Source organism: Polistes fuscatus, unplaced genomic scaffold, assembly GCF_010416935.1.
Source record: "Polistes fuscatus isolate 324 unplaced genomic scaffold, CU_Pfus_HIC Scaffold3, whole genome shotgun sequence".
NCBI classification, from domain to species: domain Eukaryota; kingdom Metazoa; phylum Arthropoda; class Insecta; order Hymenoptera; family Vespidae; genus Polistes; species Polistes fuscatus.
Window position 1 is genome coordinate 11970316 of NW_025113107.1, and position 19237 is coordinate 11989552.

The 19237-nt window shown below is 26.1% G+C and overlaps 5 protein-coding genes across 7 annotated transcripts; 3 read left to right on the plus strand and 2 right to left on the minus strand.

The window, feature by feature from the left end:
- Positions 1-14: 14 nt before the first annotated feature.
- LOC122520060 lies at positions 15-2897 on the plus strand. The gene is made up of 4 exons (XM_043639973.1): positions 15-1697; positions 1785-1983; positions 2249-2439; positions 2655-2897. The coding sequence occupies exons 2-4, from the start codon at positions 1787-1789 to the stop codon at positions 2831-2833; spliced, it is 567 nt and encodes a 188-aa protein (XP_043495908.1). The 5' UTR covers positions 15-1697; positions 1785-1786; the 3' UTR covers positions 2834-2897.
- An 881-nt stretch (positions 2898-3778) lies between these two features.
- LOC122520059 (eukaryotic translation initiation factor 4E type 2) lies at positions 3779-5706 on the plus strand. Its single transcript, XM_043639971.1, has 6 exons — positions 3779-3901; positions 4496-4571; positions 4678-4920; positions 5039-5191; positions 5278-5487; positions 5563-5706. Exons 1-5 carry the CDS (start codon positions 3882-3884, stop codon positions 5431-5433), a joined length of 648 nt encoding a protein of 215 aa, XP_043495906.1. The 5' UTR covers positions 3779-3881; the 3' UTR covers positions 5434-5487; positions 5563-5706.
- Positions 5707-5873: 167 nt separating this feature from the next.
- LOC122520058 (motile sperm domain-containing protein 1-like) lies at positions 5874-8850 on the minus strand. Of its 3 annotated transcripts, none has more exons than XM_043639968.1 (8): positions 8827-8850; positions 8433-8500; positions 8026-8202; positions 7769-7932; positions 7504-7663; positions 7246-7362; positions 6516-6659; positions 5874-6451 (listed from the first exon to the last, which is right to left on the minus strand). In XM_043639968.1, the coding sequence occupies exons 3-8, from the start codon at positions 8171-8173 to the stop codon at positions 6420-6422; spliced, it is 765 nt and encodes a 254-aa protein (XP_043495903.1). In that variant the 5' UTR covers positions 8174-8202; positions 8433-8500; positions 8827-8850; the 3' UTR covers positions 5874-6419. The 3 variants fall into 3 exon arrangements, with proteins under 3 accessions (XP_043495903.1, XP_043495904.1, XP_043495905.1); XM_043639969.1 differs by lacking the exon at positions 8827-8850 and adding an exon at positions 8788-8808; XM_043639970.1 differs by lacking the exon at positions 7246-7362.
- Positions 8844-11757, plus strand: LOC122520056 (mitochondrial carrier homolog 2-like). The gene is made up of 9 exons (XM_043639967.1): positions 8844-9336; positions 9496-9743; positions 9849-9985; positions 10288-10372; positions 10453-10624; positions 10704-10835; positions 10965-11151; positions 11224-11291; positions 11364-11757. Exons 3-9 carry the CDS (start codon positions 9887-9889, stop codon positions 11557-11559), a joined length of 939 nt encoding a protein of 312 aa, XP_043495902.1. The 5' UTR covers positions 8844-9336; positions 9496-9743; positions 9849-9886; the 3' UTR covers positions 11560-11757.
- Positions 11758-14831: 3074 nt separating this feature from the next.
- On the minus strand, positions 14832-18229 carry LOC122519589 (USP6 N-terminal-like protein). Its single transcript, XM_043639157.1, has 8 exons — positions 18035-18229; positions 17430-17669; positions 17027-17350; positions 16768-16955; positions 16471-16631; positions 16076-16396; positions 15862-16000; positions 14832-15412 (listed from the first exon to the last, which is right to left on the minus strand). Exons 2-8 carry the CDS (start codon positions 17582-17584, stop codon positions 14985-14987), a joined length of 1716 nt encoding a protein of 571 aa, XP_043495092.1. The 5' UTR covers positions 17585-17669; positions 18035-18229; the 3' UTR covers positions 14832-14984.
- Positions 18230-19237: the final 1008 nt, after the last annotated feature.

Genomic DNA, 19237 nt, shown 5'->3' on the forward strand with positions numbered 1-19237 from the left:
GTTAGAATATTTATAATTTAAATGATGTTATAATAGCACAAAATTTGAAATATTTATACACATAAATACGTATATATATATATATGAGTCTATGTAATTTGATGCTGCCTGAAATGTCAATTCATATTAAAAGATATGTGTATACATTTATCAAATATTCACAAAAACTATGAGGAATTGGTTGCACAAAAGTGATAGATTTTTTATATTCCGATATACATCGAGACGCAAGCTCAAATTCATTAGTTGGTTCGTTAATGAAAGTTATAGTAATTTTAATTACCGTACATAAAGTAGAAATAAAACTTAGAAAACAAGATAGTTAGATTTTATATATGTAAAAATTAATTTCTTATATTTAAAGTTACATACAAAAACAATTACTATTTTTCTGAATCTAAATAAATAAAAACAGTTCTAGTAAAAAAATATCAGTGATTCCTGGGTTTTGTTACATTAAACTCTATTTAAATCGCTATTACAAATTATATGTTCTACATAAAACAATTAATTATTATATTCTCTGGTTTCACTGATAGTTGTATATATAGTCATAAGTGAACATAAGCTTTTTTAATTTGTACTTGTTATAAATGTATAGTTTTATTTGACAAAAGGGTTCCGTTATTATGCTAATTGCAGTAATTATAATATTTTGAAGCTGCATATTATTCATAATAAATTTATATAATAATAACAATAATAATGAAAAAGATAAAATATTTTAATATAAATTCATCAAATATTAATGCTTCAATGTAATAAAAGCTATGTACAAAAAATGATAATTTTTGTGCAAGTGTACAAAAATGTTTGAATTCGAAAAGAAAAAGAAATATTTAATTTATAAACGGCTGTGTTGAAGTGCGAACAAAAAGTCTGTATATTATTAATACAAATGTTTCTTTTTATTTCTCGTGACTAAATTAGAATGATGGTCTATCTTGACATTTTTATAGTGAAAGTATTACTTATTCTAACTAACAAAAGATACACTTATACGTACATACATCTCGCATTAACAAATGTCACAATTGGAACGAAGAATTATTAACTATTTAGATACAATTTTCCCGTCATTTTAAATTTTTCTTTAAAGATACTACTGCGCTACCTAGCGGCATTTTGAAAAAACTAGAAAGCCTTGAAATCCTGTATACGGTGTCTTCAAAAATCACTTTACAAAAATAAGGAAAACAATAAAATAAATATTTCTCTATTAATAGAGTTAAAATATTTTGTTTTTTATTTCAAGATGTTAATCTTCAATTGTAATGTTAAAAAAGTACACGCCTGCGATATACGCCACTTCAAATAATTACTGATAAAAATTTCTAATTTTAATTTGTTAAGACAATTTCTTACGACACCTTGTATATGTTGTAAGCATTCATCTACAGTTGTCAAAAATTTGTATTTTATTTTTTATAAATTATGTATATTATCTTCACGATTATTTTCGATTCGATAATGTAAATTTCAAATGATATTTTTTATTTTTATTTGCTTAGTAAGAGGAATTTAAAAAGGATTAGTAAAGATATAAAAGATTTAAAAAAGCTGCAAGCTAGCAAAACCAACAGTTTTGTAGACACAGTCAACGTATGAATGTCGAAAATAGAAGTTTCTGTTGTGTGTTATCACTACCGGAAATTATAAGTTTATTTGATTATTTTGAAAAAGTTGATTTTAAAGAAGCAAGTATTTGAAATAAAATATTACAAAAGTATAAATGATTAAAAAATAATTCTATTAACAATATAATAATAATTATTTTCTTTCAGAAATGAGTGTAAATTCATTGAGATGGAAGACTAAAAATTTGATATTTACTATAACAATAGTCGTTCTTTTTTATATTTTTTTTATTCACAAGGAATCTAATCGGATACAAAGCGTTGGTGTTATAAAAAACGTACATCCCATTAAAGTATGGGAATTTGTGGCAGATTTTAGTAACATGAAATTATTGAATCCACTAATGTACGTATAGTATAATTTCATAATTTTTAATGTTTAATTATTATATATATATATATGAAACATATAAAAATACATGGATAGGTTGCAAATGTTGAGCTTAACATAGAAACAATTTTTTTTTCGATCAAACTAATTTTTATTTTTCAACATGAAACCATATTTAAGATCACTTTTAGAAAATAGGCTCACCTTCAACTTTTCAACTCACCTTCACATATATTTATTTATTAATTAAAAAGATGTTACAAAAAATTGCAAATTTTAGAGATGACTTTAACATCATCGCCGAGAGCGGAAATTATAAGCATTGGCAATATTCCGTGGAATATAACGAACATTTACGTTATTTCCCATTTATAAAGAATTTCGGTGTTGGCCATTTCTCCATAAAAGCAGAAAACGACACTTATTTAATAAGTTCGAATCACAACACTTGTTTTTATAATTTCATATGTGGTAAGTTATTTTATTTGTTTCTTTTTGTATTTTTACTTAATAGAGAAAAAGCATTATTTTCATAAAAATTATAAAGTGAAATTAAAACGGTATGGTAAACCAACTCTGAGTGACAAAACAAGAGAAAATTATAATTGTAAAATTGAAGTAATGACTTTCATGAGGTTTGGATTTTATCTTTCAATGATCTAGATTCTTCTTCTTTTAAATTTCAGTTCAGTCAACGTCAGAATTTAAATTCCAAAAAGATGAGGAAGACAAAAACACCAGATGCACCGAAAGCGTGGAATATCATTGTCCGATTGTGGTTAAATATTTATGTAACAAAGAAGCTACAGAGCAACGAAAAGATATAATGAATCGATTAAAGGTAGCATTTTCAACATTGAAATAATTACTAGTCTCGATTATTTTTTTATTTTTTAACAAAAGTATTTTATATATACAAAATATGTACAAGGGCGGGTTGAAAAGTTTCAAGCCTTTATAAATCTTTTAAAAAGTAAATTAGAACGAAAAAAATAGTTTCTATGTTAACCTTAAAACTTTTCAACTCACCCATGTATTTATAAAGATCTATATCATGTTTTACAGATAAATATATATATGTATATATATATATAAATTTATTAATTAGATTTGAATTTATAAAACTTTGTTTAAATTCTTTTCTTTCATTCACTCCACTTTATCTCTATCATTCATTCCTGTTAATTCCTACTAAACGTTCCTACTTTTTTCTATTTTATTAAATTATATTTTTTAAATATTCTATTGTTGTCTCTCTGTGTGACACAGTTTACACGCTCTATTTTCCATACCTAGCCAATACTTGTTGCCATTATATAAATTGCCATATTTTGTCTGTGTTAATAGTTTTTGGCTGGTTTAAAACCATCTCTTCTAAGATATTTCGTTATTATATTTTTATTATAATTGAAATGTATTTGTTTTAAAAAATAAAAATTATTTAAAAAAAAAAAAAAAACTCTCTTCCATACGATTACAGTAAAATATAAGAAAAGAGGTTATCGTTTTTCCCTAGAAATAAAAATATATAACTAAAATATCATTCGGAAAAAAAATACAAAAAAGCAATTGTTATTTTACCAATTGTTTTGTTTTATCGTTTTCTAATGGTTGCTCTATTATCCTAAGATGGTATTATGTATTTATTTATATTTTTACGTATCTTATAATTCACGATTTTCTAATAAAAAAAAGTAAGTAAGTATAAATAAAAGCTAGGTAATTCTAGTAAAATATTAGAGTATAGCCAACTTGAAGAGAATAAACTTGTTAATGCAATATATATGTGCTAAAGAGAAGGAGAGAGAGATCAACAATCGAAATTTTGTATTTATATTCCTACTTGTTGAAATACATCGTTTACAGTATTTTATTAATATTCTATTATACACATTTATACCTCTTCAAGAAACATGTCGAATAAATTTGAGGCGTAAGTGAAACTATAGTGTTTCTCTGATTACATCGTCGTATTATTCACAATCAACTTTCGATGGAGGTTAGATTCATACTCAATGCAAAATAACTCGAGTAAAATATTAATCCTACTGATGATATGAATCAACTATTGTTAGAACAATCGTGTACGAGTTACAATTCGATGTGGACTTTCAGTGCTTCGATTAATAATATCTAGTGGATTATAAAACACGACATTTGTCACAACATCATTTGTATTGACTCGTGTTTTTCCTTTTCCTTCTTTTAATTTTTTTTTATTTATTTCTTTTTTTTCCTTCTATTTTCTAACGTATCTTCGAAGCTCGTTTACTTGTAGTCTTGTTGTGTTTAAAAAAATAGAAGTTATCCCCCTAAAAAATATGATTTAATCAACAGTGCATTATGTGTTATACAAATCAATTTAAATGTGTTTTTATCTGTAGAATTGTGTCCAGACGCATTATTCTTGTGAATTAGTAAAATAAGAATAAAATAATTATTTATTTATTTTTTGTTTCTATATTTTTTGTTTTGTTAAACATCGAACAGAAGAAACATATTTTATGAATGATGATCATTCTTGCAGATCAAAAATCAATGAAGATAGTGGAGATGAAGATACTCAATCAAAGGAAAGTCATAAAGTTGATAAAGATATATTAGTAAGTAGAAATTTGGTTTAACTTATATTTTTTAAGATTTTTTTTCTATTAGTTGATGCGCGCGCGCTTTTATATAAATCACATTGTTTGTTTTGTTTATGTATAGCCTCCTATAGAAATAAGTCCTCACGAGCACAAATTGCAATATGCATACGCGTTATGGTACAGTAGACGTTGTCCTGGTAAACAAACCAGCATACAGACTTACGACCAAAATTTGAAATTGGTTGGTAGGTTTGCAAGTGTGGAACAATTTTGGGCATTGTATAGTCATTTAGTCAGACCATCAGAGTTAACCAACCACACAGATTTCCATTTATTCAAAGTGGGAATCAAGCCTATGTGGGAAGTAAGTTTTTTTTCATCTTAATTACATATATCATATTTCTTCACGTTACTTTAAAAGAATGATAATATTTCAATTAATTACGATAAAAGTATATACGATTAAAATCCTTGGATTTTAGGACGAAGCAAACCAAAGAGGTGGTAAATGGATAGTCAGATTAAGAAAAGGTTTGGTGTCGAGATGTTGGGAGAATCTAATTTTAGCAATGTTAGGTGAACAGTTTATGGTAGGAGAGGAAATATGTGGTGCTGTGGTTTCCATAAGATTCCAAGTAAGAATAATTAATGTCCTGTATAACCTTTTCATTTTATTCTCATCCAAATTTACTTTGATCACATTTATTTCGAATAAATACAGGAGGATATCATTTGTGTTTGGAACAAAACAGCATCGGATGTTGCAACGACAGCAAGAATTAGAGATACACTTAGGAGAGTGTTACATCTTCCAATAAGCGCGTCAATGGAATATAAGACTCACAACGATAGTTTAAAAAATGTTCATAGGCTTTAGAGCTATGAAAATCTGACTGGGATAAAGTTAAATCACATTGTGATGAATTTAAAGGTAAATTAGATATTTCTTGCCAAATATTACTCATATTATTTTATTTATTTGACCATATTACTATTATATTAACAGATACTTGTGACGTGGTAGCAGTTTTGATGTTCAGAATATTTTGCCAGTAATGAATTGGGCTAAACAACTGTGTGGTTTACCACTTTATTCACAAGTGTCATCATTGTAACTTATGTAAATAATAAATACACATTGCTAATGGTTTTCTGAATACTTTTATTTAAAAAATTGATATATTGTAACTTAATTGACTAATCAGTCTTATGAAATATTTATATTGTTAAAAGAAATTGTTTCTTTTCTCTAATATAAGAAAAACTATAAATCAAATTGATTTGTATTATTTTTTATAATATACAAAGATATCTTTATTGACATTTTATATAATTCTTTTTATTAAGAATTTTAAAATGGCAACCTACCGAACATAGGAAGATATATTTACATATCTGTATATGAGATCATATTTTTTAGAATATATTATTATTTAAATGATTATAGATTAGAGCACGTAGAAGAATCCTCAAGCTGCAAAACTAGATTATTTCGTCTAAAGCAAATTTCTTTTCGATACATAAAAAAAGAATTGATGATACATCACATAAATATGCATATTTGATTATTGATTAAAAATGATTAATTACAATAAAATTATTGTAATTAATGAAAAGAAAAACAATATCAAATAAAAGTCGAAAAAAATGTGAAAAAAATCGCATGAAATTTTCGAAAGTGCTCAAAAAATAGTCTAGCTACATAATACTTGTAGTCTAGATCATACATACAGTTAAAAAAGAGTTAAAAAGTTAAAATAAACAAAAAATATGCATTAATTGTGCTTTCACCCCCATAATCCTATTAATTGTATAAAGTCTTTTTTTTTTCTTTATATTTATATATATATAAGCAGCCACGAATTACAACCTAAAGGTTATCATTGTTACCATACCTGTAAAGCAATTATATTTTATATATAGAATATAATTAATAAAAAATAAATAAGCGCTACTCACCTAATACAAAGGAAAATATTAATTTAAAATTAATAGAAAGATGGAGGTAATCAGGCACTGAAGGTCTAGCTTCTCCTTCTGTAGGCAAGAGTAGTCCAGCTATGCAAACAATTCCTGCAATAACTGCTACATAGTTTGTTCCACCTGAAAGGTAATTTATTTCGTCATTCTGATAATATTAGTTTTTGTCATCCATATATATATATATATATATATATATATATATATATATACACTACCATAATATTAACATTATACAAACTAAATTTTATTTTTAAATTGTTTCTAATTTAATGCATTGTATAATTATAACTATAAGTATTCAAAATACAAATAATTACAATTATATTGTAAAATGCTGGAAATAATTATATTCTTTGAACTTGTATATTCATAGTTTTCCACAAAAAGGAAAGTATTGCTGAGACATTTAGTTAACATGTATATGTTAAATATCGTTTACGTTAATAGAAAATTCAGAAAAAAACAAGCTATTAATCATATGTAATTATTGTATTTTTTCGAAGAAAGAATATTGAAAAATATGGCAAAGAAGAAAAAGAATCTACGTTCTATTGTTATTCTAATAAGAATTGTCTGTATAACATACTTCATTTCTTGTAACTTATAGAAATAATATATAAGAAAATTGAAATGAGAGTTATCAGTTTCATCAGTGTTGCAGTGCATTAATAGATCAGCAACTAAATTCAAATACTAACATATTAACCTTTATCCTTAATGATATAATTGGCATTTTTCATATTTATGATTTTATCTTGAATTTCTCCATGAAATAAATCATACTGCAATTGTGATAAGTTTTTATGTATCTTGAGTGAGGTGTCTGTAATTATAAATTATAGCTGTGGGACAGAGATAAAAATGCAATACTACTCAAAAAAACCTATTTCGCTGTTTTAAATCGCACCATACCTTTCAGTTATCTTTGGGAAACTCCGTACTCAAATATAACTTTTATACTCACTATTAATTGTTCTATTTTGGGTTATAAGCGAATATGATTGTTGTTGCCTAGCTCCATTTATTGGAAGTTGTTGAAACGTTTCTGGATCTGGAGTTGCTCTTTCAACAATCGGTGCGACTCCAGGTAAAAGTGTAGCTTCAACATCTCGTTTACCCGTTGCCTTGAAAAAGTTTTACAAAACATAAATATAAAATAATAACTAGTATACAAATCAAATATGTTTTAAAGAATTAACATCAATACTATTATTGTACAATATTATTACTTGTTTATTCGGATAATCTTGCATATGCACCCTGAATTTATCAGTCACATTGCAATTACTAATTAAGAGAGCGTTATGTCTTACAACAAGGTCAACGCAGCATTTTGCTTTTATCGTTCCTTCCGGATCAACAACTACATATTTATTTGGAGCGGTACAAAGTACTAAAAAAATATATTATGAAAAAAATTATATTATAAATGATATTATCTACCTCTAAAGTTTAATAAAATATATATACACATATATATATATACCTTTAAATTTAATTGGGAAATCATATGGATTATATAAAGTCAAAATTTGTTTATGACTAGACTGATCGTCTAAATAGAATTTAAGATCCGTAGGGAAGACGAAAGCAGGAAATTTTCGAGGAGTTGCTGCTAATGAGGCTTGCATCATGTATGATTACATTTACATAACTTATGTACCTAAAATAAAATACGTAATGGTAAATTAGATATACATAATTTAGCTCAAATATAAAAATAGCATCACAATTAATTTTTTTCTTGATATTGCGACTATTATTAATCTTATTATACTTTATATATACTGTTACTGTTATTATTATTGCTATTATTGTTATTATTATTATTCCAAGTTATTGTTGAATTTGTAAAATTGTCAAAAATACGATTAAATTAATTACGAAACTCACATAACGATTAATCCAATCAAAATTACTCCATTGTATAGGAATATATAATATTAACTGGATCAGCTGACCTAAAATGATATATGCCTTTGTCAAGTTGAATATACGTCATATGTTAAATCGGACTTTATAACATGCGAATTTGTACAAATGTAATTGAAATTATCGATGGATATTAATGTTTATTTAATTTTACTATCATTTTATATCACTTCACAAAGAAAATAAAAGCCAATTAAATTATTTTAAAAAAAACATTCCATCGGAAGATTTCGCTGGATCGAAAGTTAGAGATATAAACCAATAAAAACAATTTCTTTCTTTTTGTTTCTTTGTTCTTTCTTTCTTTATTTCTTACCAATAATCACTTTTCAGTGATATTATCAAAAATACTAACCTAGATAAAAGATGTAATGATATTTCTTTCTTCTGCGTTGGCTTACTCGAAACAATAATAATAATCCTTCGTTAAATTTGATTGGTCGCGATAAAGTTGAAATTGATTAGAGTCGTATCAATCGATCAAGTTGGTAAACTCGATTGTAATACGTCAATTAAATAAACAATATAAACTTCAAAAACGAAAGAAAATTATTGCATTGTATAAGACTATTCGAAAGATTTATAAACATGTATACATTATTTTTTTACGACCGGCAGTATTTTTTAAATATTTTCGCGAATTAATTTATTCGATTTGATCATCGATTATATAAGAACTAAAGTGTTATTAAGTTATAATTTATAGTTGTAGATGATTATGTTGCTTTAAGAAATTTTCAAACTACTCGAATATAAACATTAACTTTCACTTTCGTTTCCACAATTTTGGTAATACTGAATGATAGAATGTTGTTAGAGTTGGTGGGGTGGTTCCTCCGATATATTTCTGTACCACGTTTATGGGGTAAAGTTCAAGTGAATAAATTCGGAATATGATCGGCAATTTTACTATTTTACAATAGTAGAATCGCAGAGAACATGGAACTAATATTTTATTACATTTCGATAATACCTAATATGAAACTTATCGAATTATTATTAGAAACAATATTTTCAATTACAGATTAAATATACGAAATGATACTATTGATGATAATCTTTTGATAACCGTTGACAGTACAAACAAATCATTTATCTTATACTCGGTGCTTTAAGTTTCCAAAAGGAGATACTTTTAGTCTAGATATTGAACAATTACGAGATTGCAAATCAAGAAATTATTTATTAAAAAATAATTTTAATTAATTCCGTGAAATATATTAAAAGAAATACTTATTAAGATCGTATTTATTCTTCGATATTTAAACACATGTATGTATATTTTTATTCTGATAAAGTTTATGTCACACTTTTAAGAGTCCCTTAATAATTTTGTCTTCTTGTTTTTTTTGTTTATTATGTTATTCATATTTTCAGACAAATAATATAGTGAAAACAAACTCGTCAATTTAATTATGATTTCGCAAAGAGAAAATGTATGGTCTAACATACCTATTCGTATGTTCATAAATACGATATCACATCCAGTTGATTATGCAAAGGTTTTAATACAGGTACTTAATATATATATTTATAATATTATTATATTTTTATTTCTCAATCCCAATATAAACAATCTTCTATTTTAAATTATCTTATTCATTCACTCTTTCCATTCATTCATTCACCAATAATTACTACTTTTATGTATAGGGTGCTCTAATTCTTTCCAGAAAAATTTTATCAGCTATTCTATAAGTAAAAATAAGAAAAAATGTTATATTATAAACATTAGCTTTTATATATTTTGTAATATATGTTTTTAAATTATATTTGTTGAAAAGATCAAAGTCTTATCTCTTTTTATTAATTTTAGATTGGTCATGAACCTATTCCACCACGCCAAACATTAACATTATTTGGAAAACCGGCATTAGCCTTACCTAACGTTTTTCAATATGGCAAGTTTAAAGTATTATAAAAGTTTAAAATATTTCTTTTAACTTTGTTAAATAATTTGTTTATATTATTACTGTTTCAGTTAAATATATCAAAAGTGTTGATGGATTTACTGGTTGTTATCGGGGACTGGTACCTAAACTTTGTGCGTATACCCTCAGTGCGGTAGCATTTGAAAAAACTTCTGAATGCATTACATTTAACGATGAACCTGACAAAAATAAAGATGATGAGGAATTATCAGAACCAGAAAGGTAAAGCCTGAATTTTGTTTAAACAACAACTACTTCAATATACATGTAATCATGTTTGTTATTTATGCCAATATTACAGACGTACAAGATGTATTCATGAACTGATACGGGATTTAATTAGTAGAATGGTGGGAATTATAGTGAGCCATCCATTGGATGTAATAATGTTAAGGATGATGGCCCAATTTGTAGGCGGTGAAACAAAATACAAGTTAGTTAAATAAATATTAATTCTAATATATATTAACACTATGTCGTATATACATAACAAATGTCAAAGTGTTAATATTATTAATAAATACCTTTAACACTTATATAATTATCTGATTTTATATTTTAGTGGAATTGTTAGATCGTTTATAGAAGTGTATAAGGAAAATGGAATTGCAGGATATTACGCAGGAATAGTACCACGCCTCATTGCAAATGCTGCAGTTTTAGTTCTTGTCAGTTCATCGACTTATGTCATTAATAAATATGTTATTCATGATCAAGAATTAAAAACTTATACAGCTTCCACAATGAAAGTAAATACAAATACAAATTAAATAATTATTATATTATATGTAGAGATTTTAAATAACGAAATATTTTTTTAGTTTATTGCAACAACCGTTACTTATCCATTTTTGGTAGTATCTCATTGCATGGCGGTAAATAACTGCGGGTAAGTTAATAATAATCTATGTTGTAAGAGAGAAGTTCTTAAATATAAATTAAATTATTTTTGTTTTATAAGATTGGTTGCTGGCCTTCCTCCAAATATGCCAATTTATAATAATTGGTTGGATTGTTGGTCTCATTTATCAAGTATCAATCAAGTGAAGAGAGGTAGCAGTCTTTTATGGCGTTACTATACAGGTCCACGAATAATTATTAAGGGAAAAGCAATACCTATTAATACAGATAACTTTAATGCGGATAAAATCCAATAGGAATTACATTGATACTTTGATAAATACTTGGAAGAGAGCAATAAAAATTAATCCTAAATTACATATGTGTTACATTATGGTGTTCATTTGTAATTTATAAGGTATTCTACAATATTACATAATGAAAATCATTTCTACTATTACGATATGTATTCTAATATAAACTTTATATTAAAAACATCAGATTACATATGTAAATCATGTATGTACATGGTACATATATTTAATGGGAATACCAATATGCATTTGTAATTTTATTGGTGATCTTTAAAAATTAAACAAAAGTCAGAAACATTGCATAAATAACTTAAAAAATTTTTTTACTACAATATATAAATTATAAAAATTAATGTCCTTTTATTAAAAGATTCCATTTCATTAAATAAATTCTTCTTCGGTGGTGCTTTATATGTCCATTTAAGTTTCTTTTTTTTTATTGAAAAGTTTCGTTTGTCTCGTAAAGTTTTTGAGAAAAAAGATTATTCCAAATCAATTTTATTACAGCGTCTTTATTGTTTGGGCCTTTTGTCAATTTACAATGAGATTTGTCAGGCATTAACCATTTGCAGACACATGAGTATTGATTGCATCATTAGATTGTATGTGTGTGTATGTGTACATAATATTTTCCTACATTTCTAATAATAATTTATCATACATGAAATTTATACTACGTTTTTGCATTTGACACATGTATAAAAAAAATATTGACTTGGACTATATTCTTATACATTATACATATATATTTTTCCAGGTAGTAAGTTTGAACTGTAATTTACCTACTAAAGCTGTAATATGAATGTGAATAATGCACAGAATGCATTTATTATTAGTAATATATATATATTATATGTACTTAGTTTCTATTGCAAGTTTATTAATTAAACATGAATAATACCAAAAGAGTATTCTATACTATATAATGTTAATGTTGAAATATTTTAATAAAAAGATAAAAAAAAATAAAAAAGAGATAATGATTATATTTCTAAATATTTAATTTTTTTTCAATAGTTATATAAAGCTTAATTCCCTATATAACATTTTGCCTATGCTCAAGTAATAAAATAAATAAATCAAAAAATATATTTTATTCGCAATAACAACTAAGATACACGACTTAATTTTGTTCTCTCTCTTTTTCTCTCTTGTTAACTCAACAACATTATGTCGACATTTTAATATTACTGCATGCAGTAATTATTTTATATTTGAAAGATACATATTTATTTCTTAAATTTTATCAACGTTTTTTTTTGTTTTGTTTTGAATATAATTAATTTTAAGAAGTGCTATATTTGACCTTTTGTTGCATGACAAATGTAATGCAATTAATTATGCATTTAAAATGTTACTAGTATGGAAATAGTAAAGATAATTTATAAAATATAATATACACATATAGTTGTTGATCTTTAAAAGATTATACTTTAGATAACATATTTTTGGAAAAAAATTGTGCTAGTTTTAAGTACCATATTGTTTTATATGTCTGGTCCACTTCTGCTTTTTATGCAATTATTTTATTTTTTAACTACTGTTGATTTAAACAAATTACATTCTTTATCATTTATTTCAATATCGTTTAATTTTTAAATTTTACTTTTTTGTAATTTTAGAAATGTAATATTTCAACTTCTGCCATTACAGTTCAATATAAGTTCTTGAAGATATTGCATTTTGAACAATTAAATAAGTCAAGTGAAAAATATATCGAATGATAATAGAAGATCATTGCTCATTTTATTATTAATTTTTTTTTTAAATATATTTAATTTGAACAATTAATACAATTTGTATATTATTTGTAATAGTTTATACATGTATTTTTCAAATATTATAATGTTCAATGATCTTCTATTTTATCTAATGCTTGATATTATAATATACAACTTGTACAATTTTTGTTTCTTAAAAATATATGAATTTGCATACCTTTTATGAGAATCTGCATTTTTTAATACTTTGATTACAATTTTTATTTTTTGTAATATATGAGGACTTGTTTTTATATATCTGCAAATGCATTGTCATACAATTTTATGGTATTGAATCATCCAGATTTATACAACACGATAAACATTTAATATTTGATCAACAAATTTTACTTATTTACTATTAAATATAACAACTAATTGTTGTAAAATCTGTTCATGTGTATTGGAATGTTTATAAATTAAAAATGTGTATATATTTTAGTCCAATTACACTCAATAAGTATATCATTTAATGTTTAAGTAGTATAGAAGAAATATAACACTAGACTGTTCATTATTCACATTCTTTAGTGAAGATTTGATGCAACTCGTTCATTGTATTCAACGACTTTTACATATCTAAGGATATTATTTATTTACAAAACTATACTTCCTTATATATAGTGCATGAATAATATTGAAAAAAAAAACTTAAATGTAATTAAATTTTCATAATTCTACGGCAGTATAATACTTAATTTAAAACCGGATTTTTTCCATAAATATTATAACCAGTTTGTAACATTAATCCTAACGTAGAAATAAAAAAAAAGTAAATAAAAATTTCAGATCTAGCACTAAATATAAGTATGAGATATAAAACAATAGACTTTTCATGAAATTAAAGATACACTAAGTTTTTATCAATTCTAAATTTGTGAAAAAATAAAGAAAAGAAACCGTTACTACTACAATTTTTGCATTTCTTAAAGCAGAACACGGTGTATGATACATTAAGGTGATAAAGTTACTAAACGTAAGAATTGAAAATAAATAAATGGTACATTTTGTTTCTTAATATAATCACTTTACAGCAGCGTACTTTCTTTAAGTCACTAAACGCACATAAATAAATAATATTTGATCTATTATAAAAGAAATAGATGCAAATTTTGTATTTCTTTTATTATTTTTTTTATATTAATAATTTGTTTTTAACTCGCTTGCTTTTGCCTGCAGAGCAGCGTTTTCTCTAATTCGTCTTCCCGATCATTGTCAATAATACTTCAATTGAATGTTGCAAGCAATATAATATTTGGAATGCAAATGAAACGAAAATTCTGAATGCCAATAAAGCAAGGAACACCATTTTCATAGTGTATTAGGAACGTAATAATTACATATTCATTTTTTCATTGTCATGCTTTATCGTCTTTTGTCATTGCAAATCAGCTTTATAACTAAATTGTAATTGAACTTTTGTAATCAATAAATTGATTAAAGATGTACCATGTAATACTATTATTAATTTTGCAACCATTTTCATATTATTAATATATCAGTAAATCGATAATATTTTTGTTTCAAATTATCATTCTTCTATACATATATATATATATATATCTTTCTTGTTAGATATATACAACATACATCTAATTTCATTATTTTCGTTTGTAATAATATTATTTATAGTGCTTGTTATGTAGTTTATATTTGTTATTTTTTTTTTTATTTTAGATCTAATTCAAACTCTGGACTATCTAAAGAAAGTGGCTTGAGGTGTTCAACTATAGGAGTTTGATCAGGATCAACACGTATGCGGATTCTATTCGTTTCTAAAGATCGAGGGAGGGTACGAGGAAGATCGTCCTTGTATGAAGTTGCAGAAGGTGAAGTATATGGTACATAGATTCGTACAATATCAGGACTTGGTTGATGAGGCGTTGCTCTTGGTGTAAGCAAACCACCACTACCAGAACTACCATTAGAAACATTGCTTTGAGTATCGAGACTATTGTCTAATGCTTGAGACCGTGTCACGGAACTAAATACAGAAAGATCAGCTGTGGAGGTAACAGATGTGTCAGCCAAAGACCGATGTGAGCCATTGGGAGACGCACCATCGTCAAGACTTGGATCAAATGAGAATTTGCTCCCTGCACATACATTCACAATTTATTGCTTGTATTAGTATTTTTGAGGATTCGCCGTTCGTGCAAAGGTATTCCTAATGTCATCACTGTAGATAATTCTTTTATGATTCTATCAATTGATTAATTATAACTTTAATTGATACATATATCACAAGAAGTATTATGAAAGTAAAAAATATATTTACATTTATTACAGACATTACAATGATCTTTTTACTTTAAAATATATTTCAATATATATCATCATTGATTTTTTCTTTATATATATATATATATATTTAACTTCAATCTAGATTTAAAAAGTCTACTTTATAATCTAGTGTTATATATAAGTATAATATCAATTGCTGAATCAATTTCAGTGTCACTCTTCTCATTTGCATCACCCTTATATACGGTTTGACAAATAGTATTATCTCTGCTATTGTGTGTGTCACTAGGTTCAAACTTACCACCAAGGCCACCACTACTTGGATCAACTGGCGTTGTACTTTCTCTCCCTTCCTCGGCAAGAGCCATATCCCTTCGTTGTACTACTGATTCACGCATCATATGCTGAGCTTCACTGAACTCTTCACTACGTCGTCCAACCTGTATAAATGTAATTTATTTAATGTACTTGCTTTTATAGTTAAATTTATTTTATTTAATTTGCGTTATTAATACCTTGCTAGTGAAAGAGGGTTCTTTAAATGTACCAACTGGATACTGTGGCAATTCATGTGGTAAAGGAGGGCCTGGATAATCTAATTTGGCACGTTTAAGTTCTTCCATGCAACGTTCCATGGTATTAATTACCGCATCATCAATAAAGCCAAAGTCTTGCTCCAATTTAATTTGCAAATAATTACAGAATTCATCGAGACTTTCCATCGGCATTAAATTTCGTTTATGCATTTTCATGATAGTGTATGCCATTGCAGGTAAAATCCGATCACCATCCAATAAAAATATATCCCAAATACGAAGACCAAGGCTAACAGGCGTCTACAAGATGAAGTTGGAAATTATTAACGCATATATTATTTTTTTACAATGCAATATTGTAACACAGTGCTTACTCGTTCTTGGAAAACTACAAAGAACCATTTCAATGCGTATAATATAGAATCGCAACCACACTTATCAAGTTTTCGTTTTAGTTTTGGTAGAAATTTATTCATTATTTTATCGTGATGTTCGATGAAGCGATTTAGTTTAGGAAAACCATCAACATAAAATCCTAAAAATTAGGAATGCTTATTTCCTTAATACATACATATCACGTATACATGCTGTTATATTAATTATAAACAAAAGAAAGGAAAACACACAGAAACTCAAGCATAATTAATAATAGTTATTACAGATATACTTACCATGCATACTATATTTTTTATCGGCAAGTAATACAGACAAACCCCAAAATGCGTCTTCTTCATCCATATAAAGTAAAAGTAAACCAGCCAAAACAGACATTCCTTGGCAATAACCTACTTCCATATTGTACATACTATAAGCAGCTAACACATAGAACATAGACCGCTGTTTTATGCTATATCTCTCCCTATGACAAAAGTTAACCCTATAATCTAGAACTTAAATAACGATAAAGATAAAAGTATTTAAATGATGTACCTATAATTGATATGATCCCTATATTGTCTAGCAACATCAGCATCAATTTGCCGAATTTCGGTGGACCAATGACGTGCAAGTCTAAGCATTTCTTCATACTTGCCTGCTTGTTCTTCCTTTAGAGTTTTTATTCCTAATAATAAAGTCCATACTTGACCCCTAAATCTATTTGGAATACCTTTATATATTCTACGACGTAATTTCTCCTTAGTCGACGAGCTCTCCCATTGTTTAGTCATTTTTTCCCATTTTTTCAATCTTTGTATTTCTATTTGATCAAGTCTTATTTCGGTTGCACCTAACCTTCGTGGTAATCTCTTATCGCTGTAAAACAACAGCAAGTGAGATCAAGATATTAAATGATAAATTATATATTACAATGAAATCCTAAGAAAATACTTACTGTATAAATCCATATCTATCGGTGGTATGATATACTTCATAACCAGGATCTTCCCATGCATCGATTTGGGCTCCATGTTCTCTGCCACGGTCATAGCAGCTGAATATTCTATCACGCTCCGCAGCTGACCGTGTCAATAACTCTTCCTCATTCATTCCACGTTTGAATGCTCGACCAAGCTCTTACAAACATTCCGTCTCATTAGTAATGATCTACAGACCGATGATTGTTCTCCCTTATCTGAAATATAATGTAATAATGTTAATATTCCTTTATGAGTGTTTATTACTATATAAATGCATATTGGTAAAAGATGAATCTAAATTAAATGTAAGATTATATGTGTGTGTATGTATATATATATATATGTATATATCATGTAATAAGAGCTTTATTCATATTACAGCTGGAAAGATATTGCCAATAACTACGCATATATTAATTGCATTTGATTAAAAACAATAAAAACTAATAATAACACAATATGATATATGTCATGAAAATTAACGTTAATAAATAGAAATTCGCGTGATATCGAATTAATGACATACTACAAAGACATTAAGGTTATACATAAACAGTAAGTTGAACATTCACATACTTACTGCTTTAGGTTATGTATCGTACCCATACGATAATTGAACATTCAAATACGGAAATATTTTCTGCGTTTCATATTATATGAATATATTACTTTATCGAAGATAAGCCCTTCGTTTAACAAAACCACCGTAAATCGTCAAGCCGGATTTGGATGTTCCCACTTCCCATTCCACAGTAGTACCAACTTTCAAATTATATACTCATCCAACCAGTGAAGTTTTAACGAAGAAAAAGATGAATGGTCATAGCATTGATCGTTTCTACGTTTAAATTTTATCCAACAATGAATATTCTTTTATTATTATTATTATTATTATTATTATTATTATTATTATTATTATTATTATTATTATTAATCATTTAACAATGAGCGCATATTTTATAATTTTTTAAAATTAATTTTATCATATATTATAATTTATAATCATTATATTTGATACTCATTTGATCATTTTTTCAAATATTCGAATATTTTTAAATCGTTATTTCATAACTCAATCGATTGTTATATATTTAAATGTTTACACGGTGTGTCACGAATTAATGATAATAAAATTATTATGAAATATTTTCAATTTTTTGTATTGTAAATATTACTTTTAATTTAGATGTAGACGATTATTGATTAATATTATTCGCTAAAATGAAAGATTTGGAAGATTAAAGATAATGTAATTATGAAATATTTTCATCTTTGTTTTATAAGTATTACATTTAATTTAGATATAAATGATTATTGATTAATATTATTCGACAAACTATATTCACCAATGTACATTTATTATACATATATACTTAAGTACATATGTGTATTGTATATGAAGTATCCAATTCAGTCAAAATGTACGTGCATATAAGGTCATCTATTATCGATCATTATCGGATGGTATTCAATAACCCTGATATTCCAATTAATTCGTGGAAAACATTATTAATGTATGCATTTTAATATTATTATTTTACATTTTTTAATTATTAATTTTTTTTCTCACAGCAAAATATTTGCTACGAGAAGAATCCTTTCACCGAGATAATACAACGACATACTTAACGATGATGGGAATGAAAAGAAAAAAGAAAAAAAAATATGTTCGCAAATCGTTTAACTGACCTTTTTCATCATCATTTGGAATTTCTCACTAATATAATCACAATGCGAATGTAATCTTATACATTCGAAAAATTATCTATGACTTTGTTACATC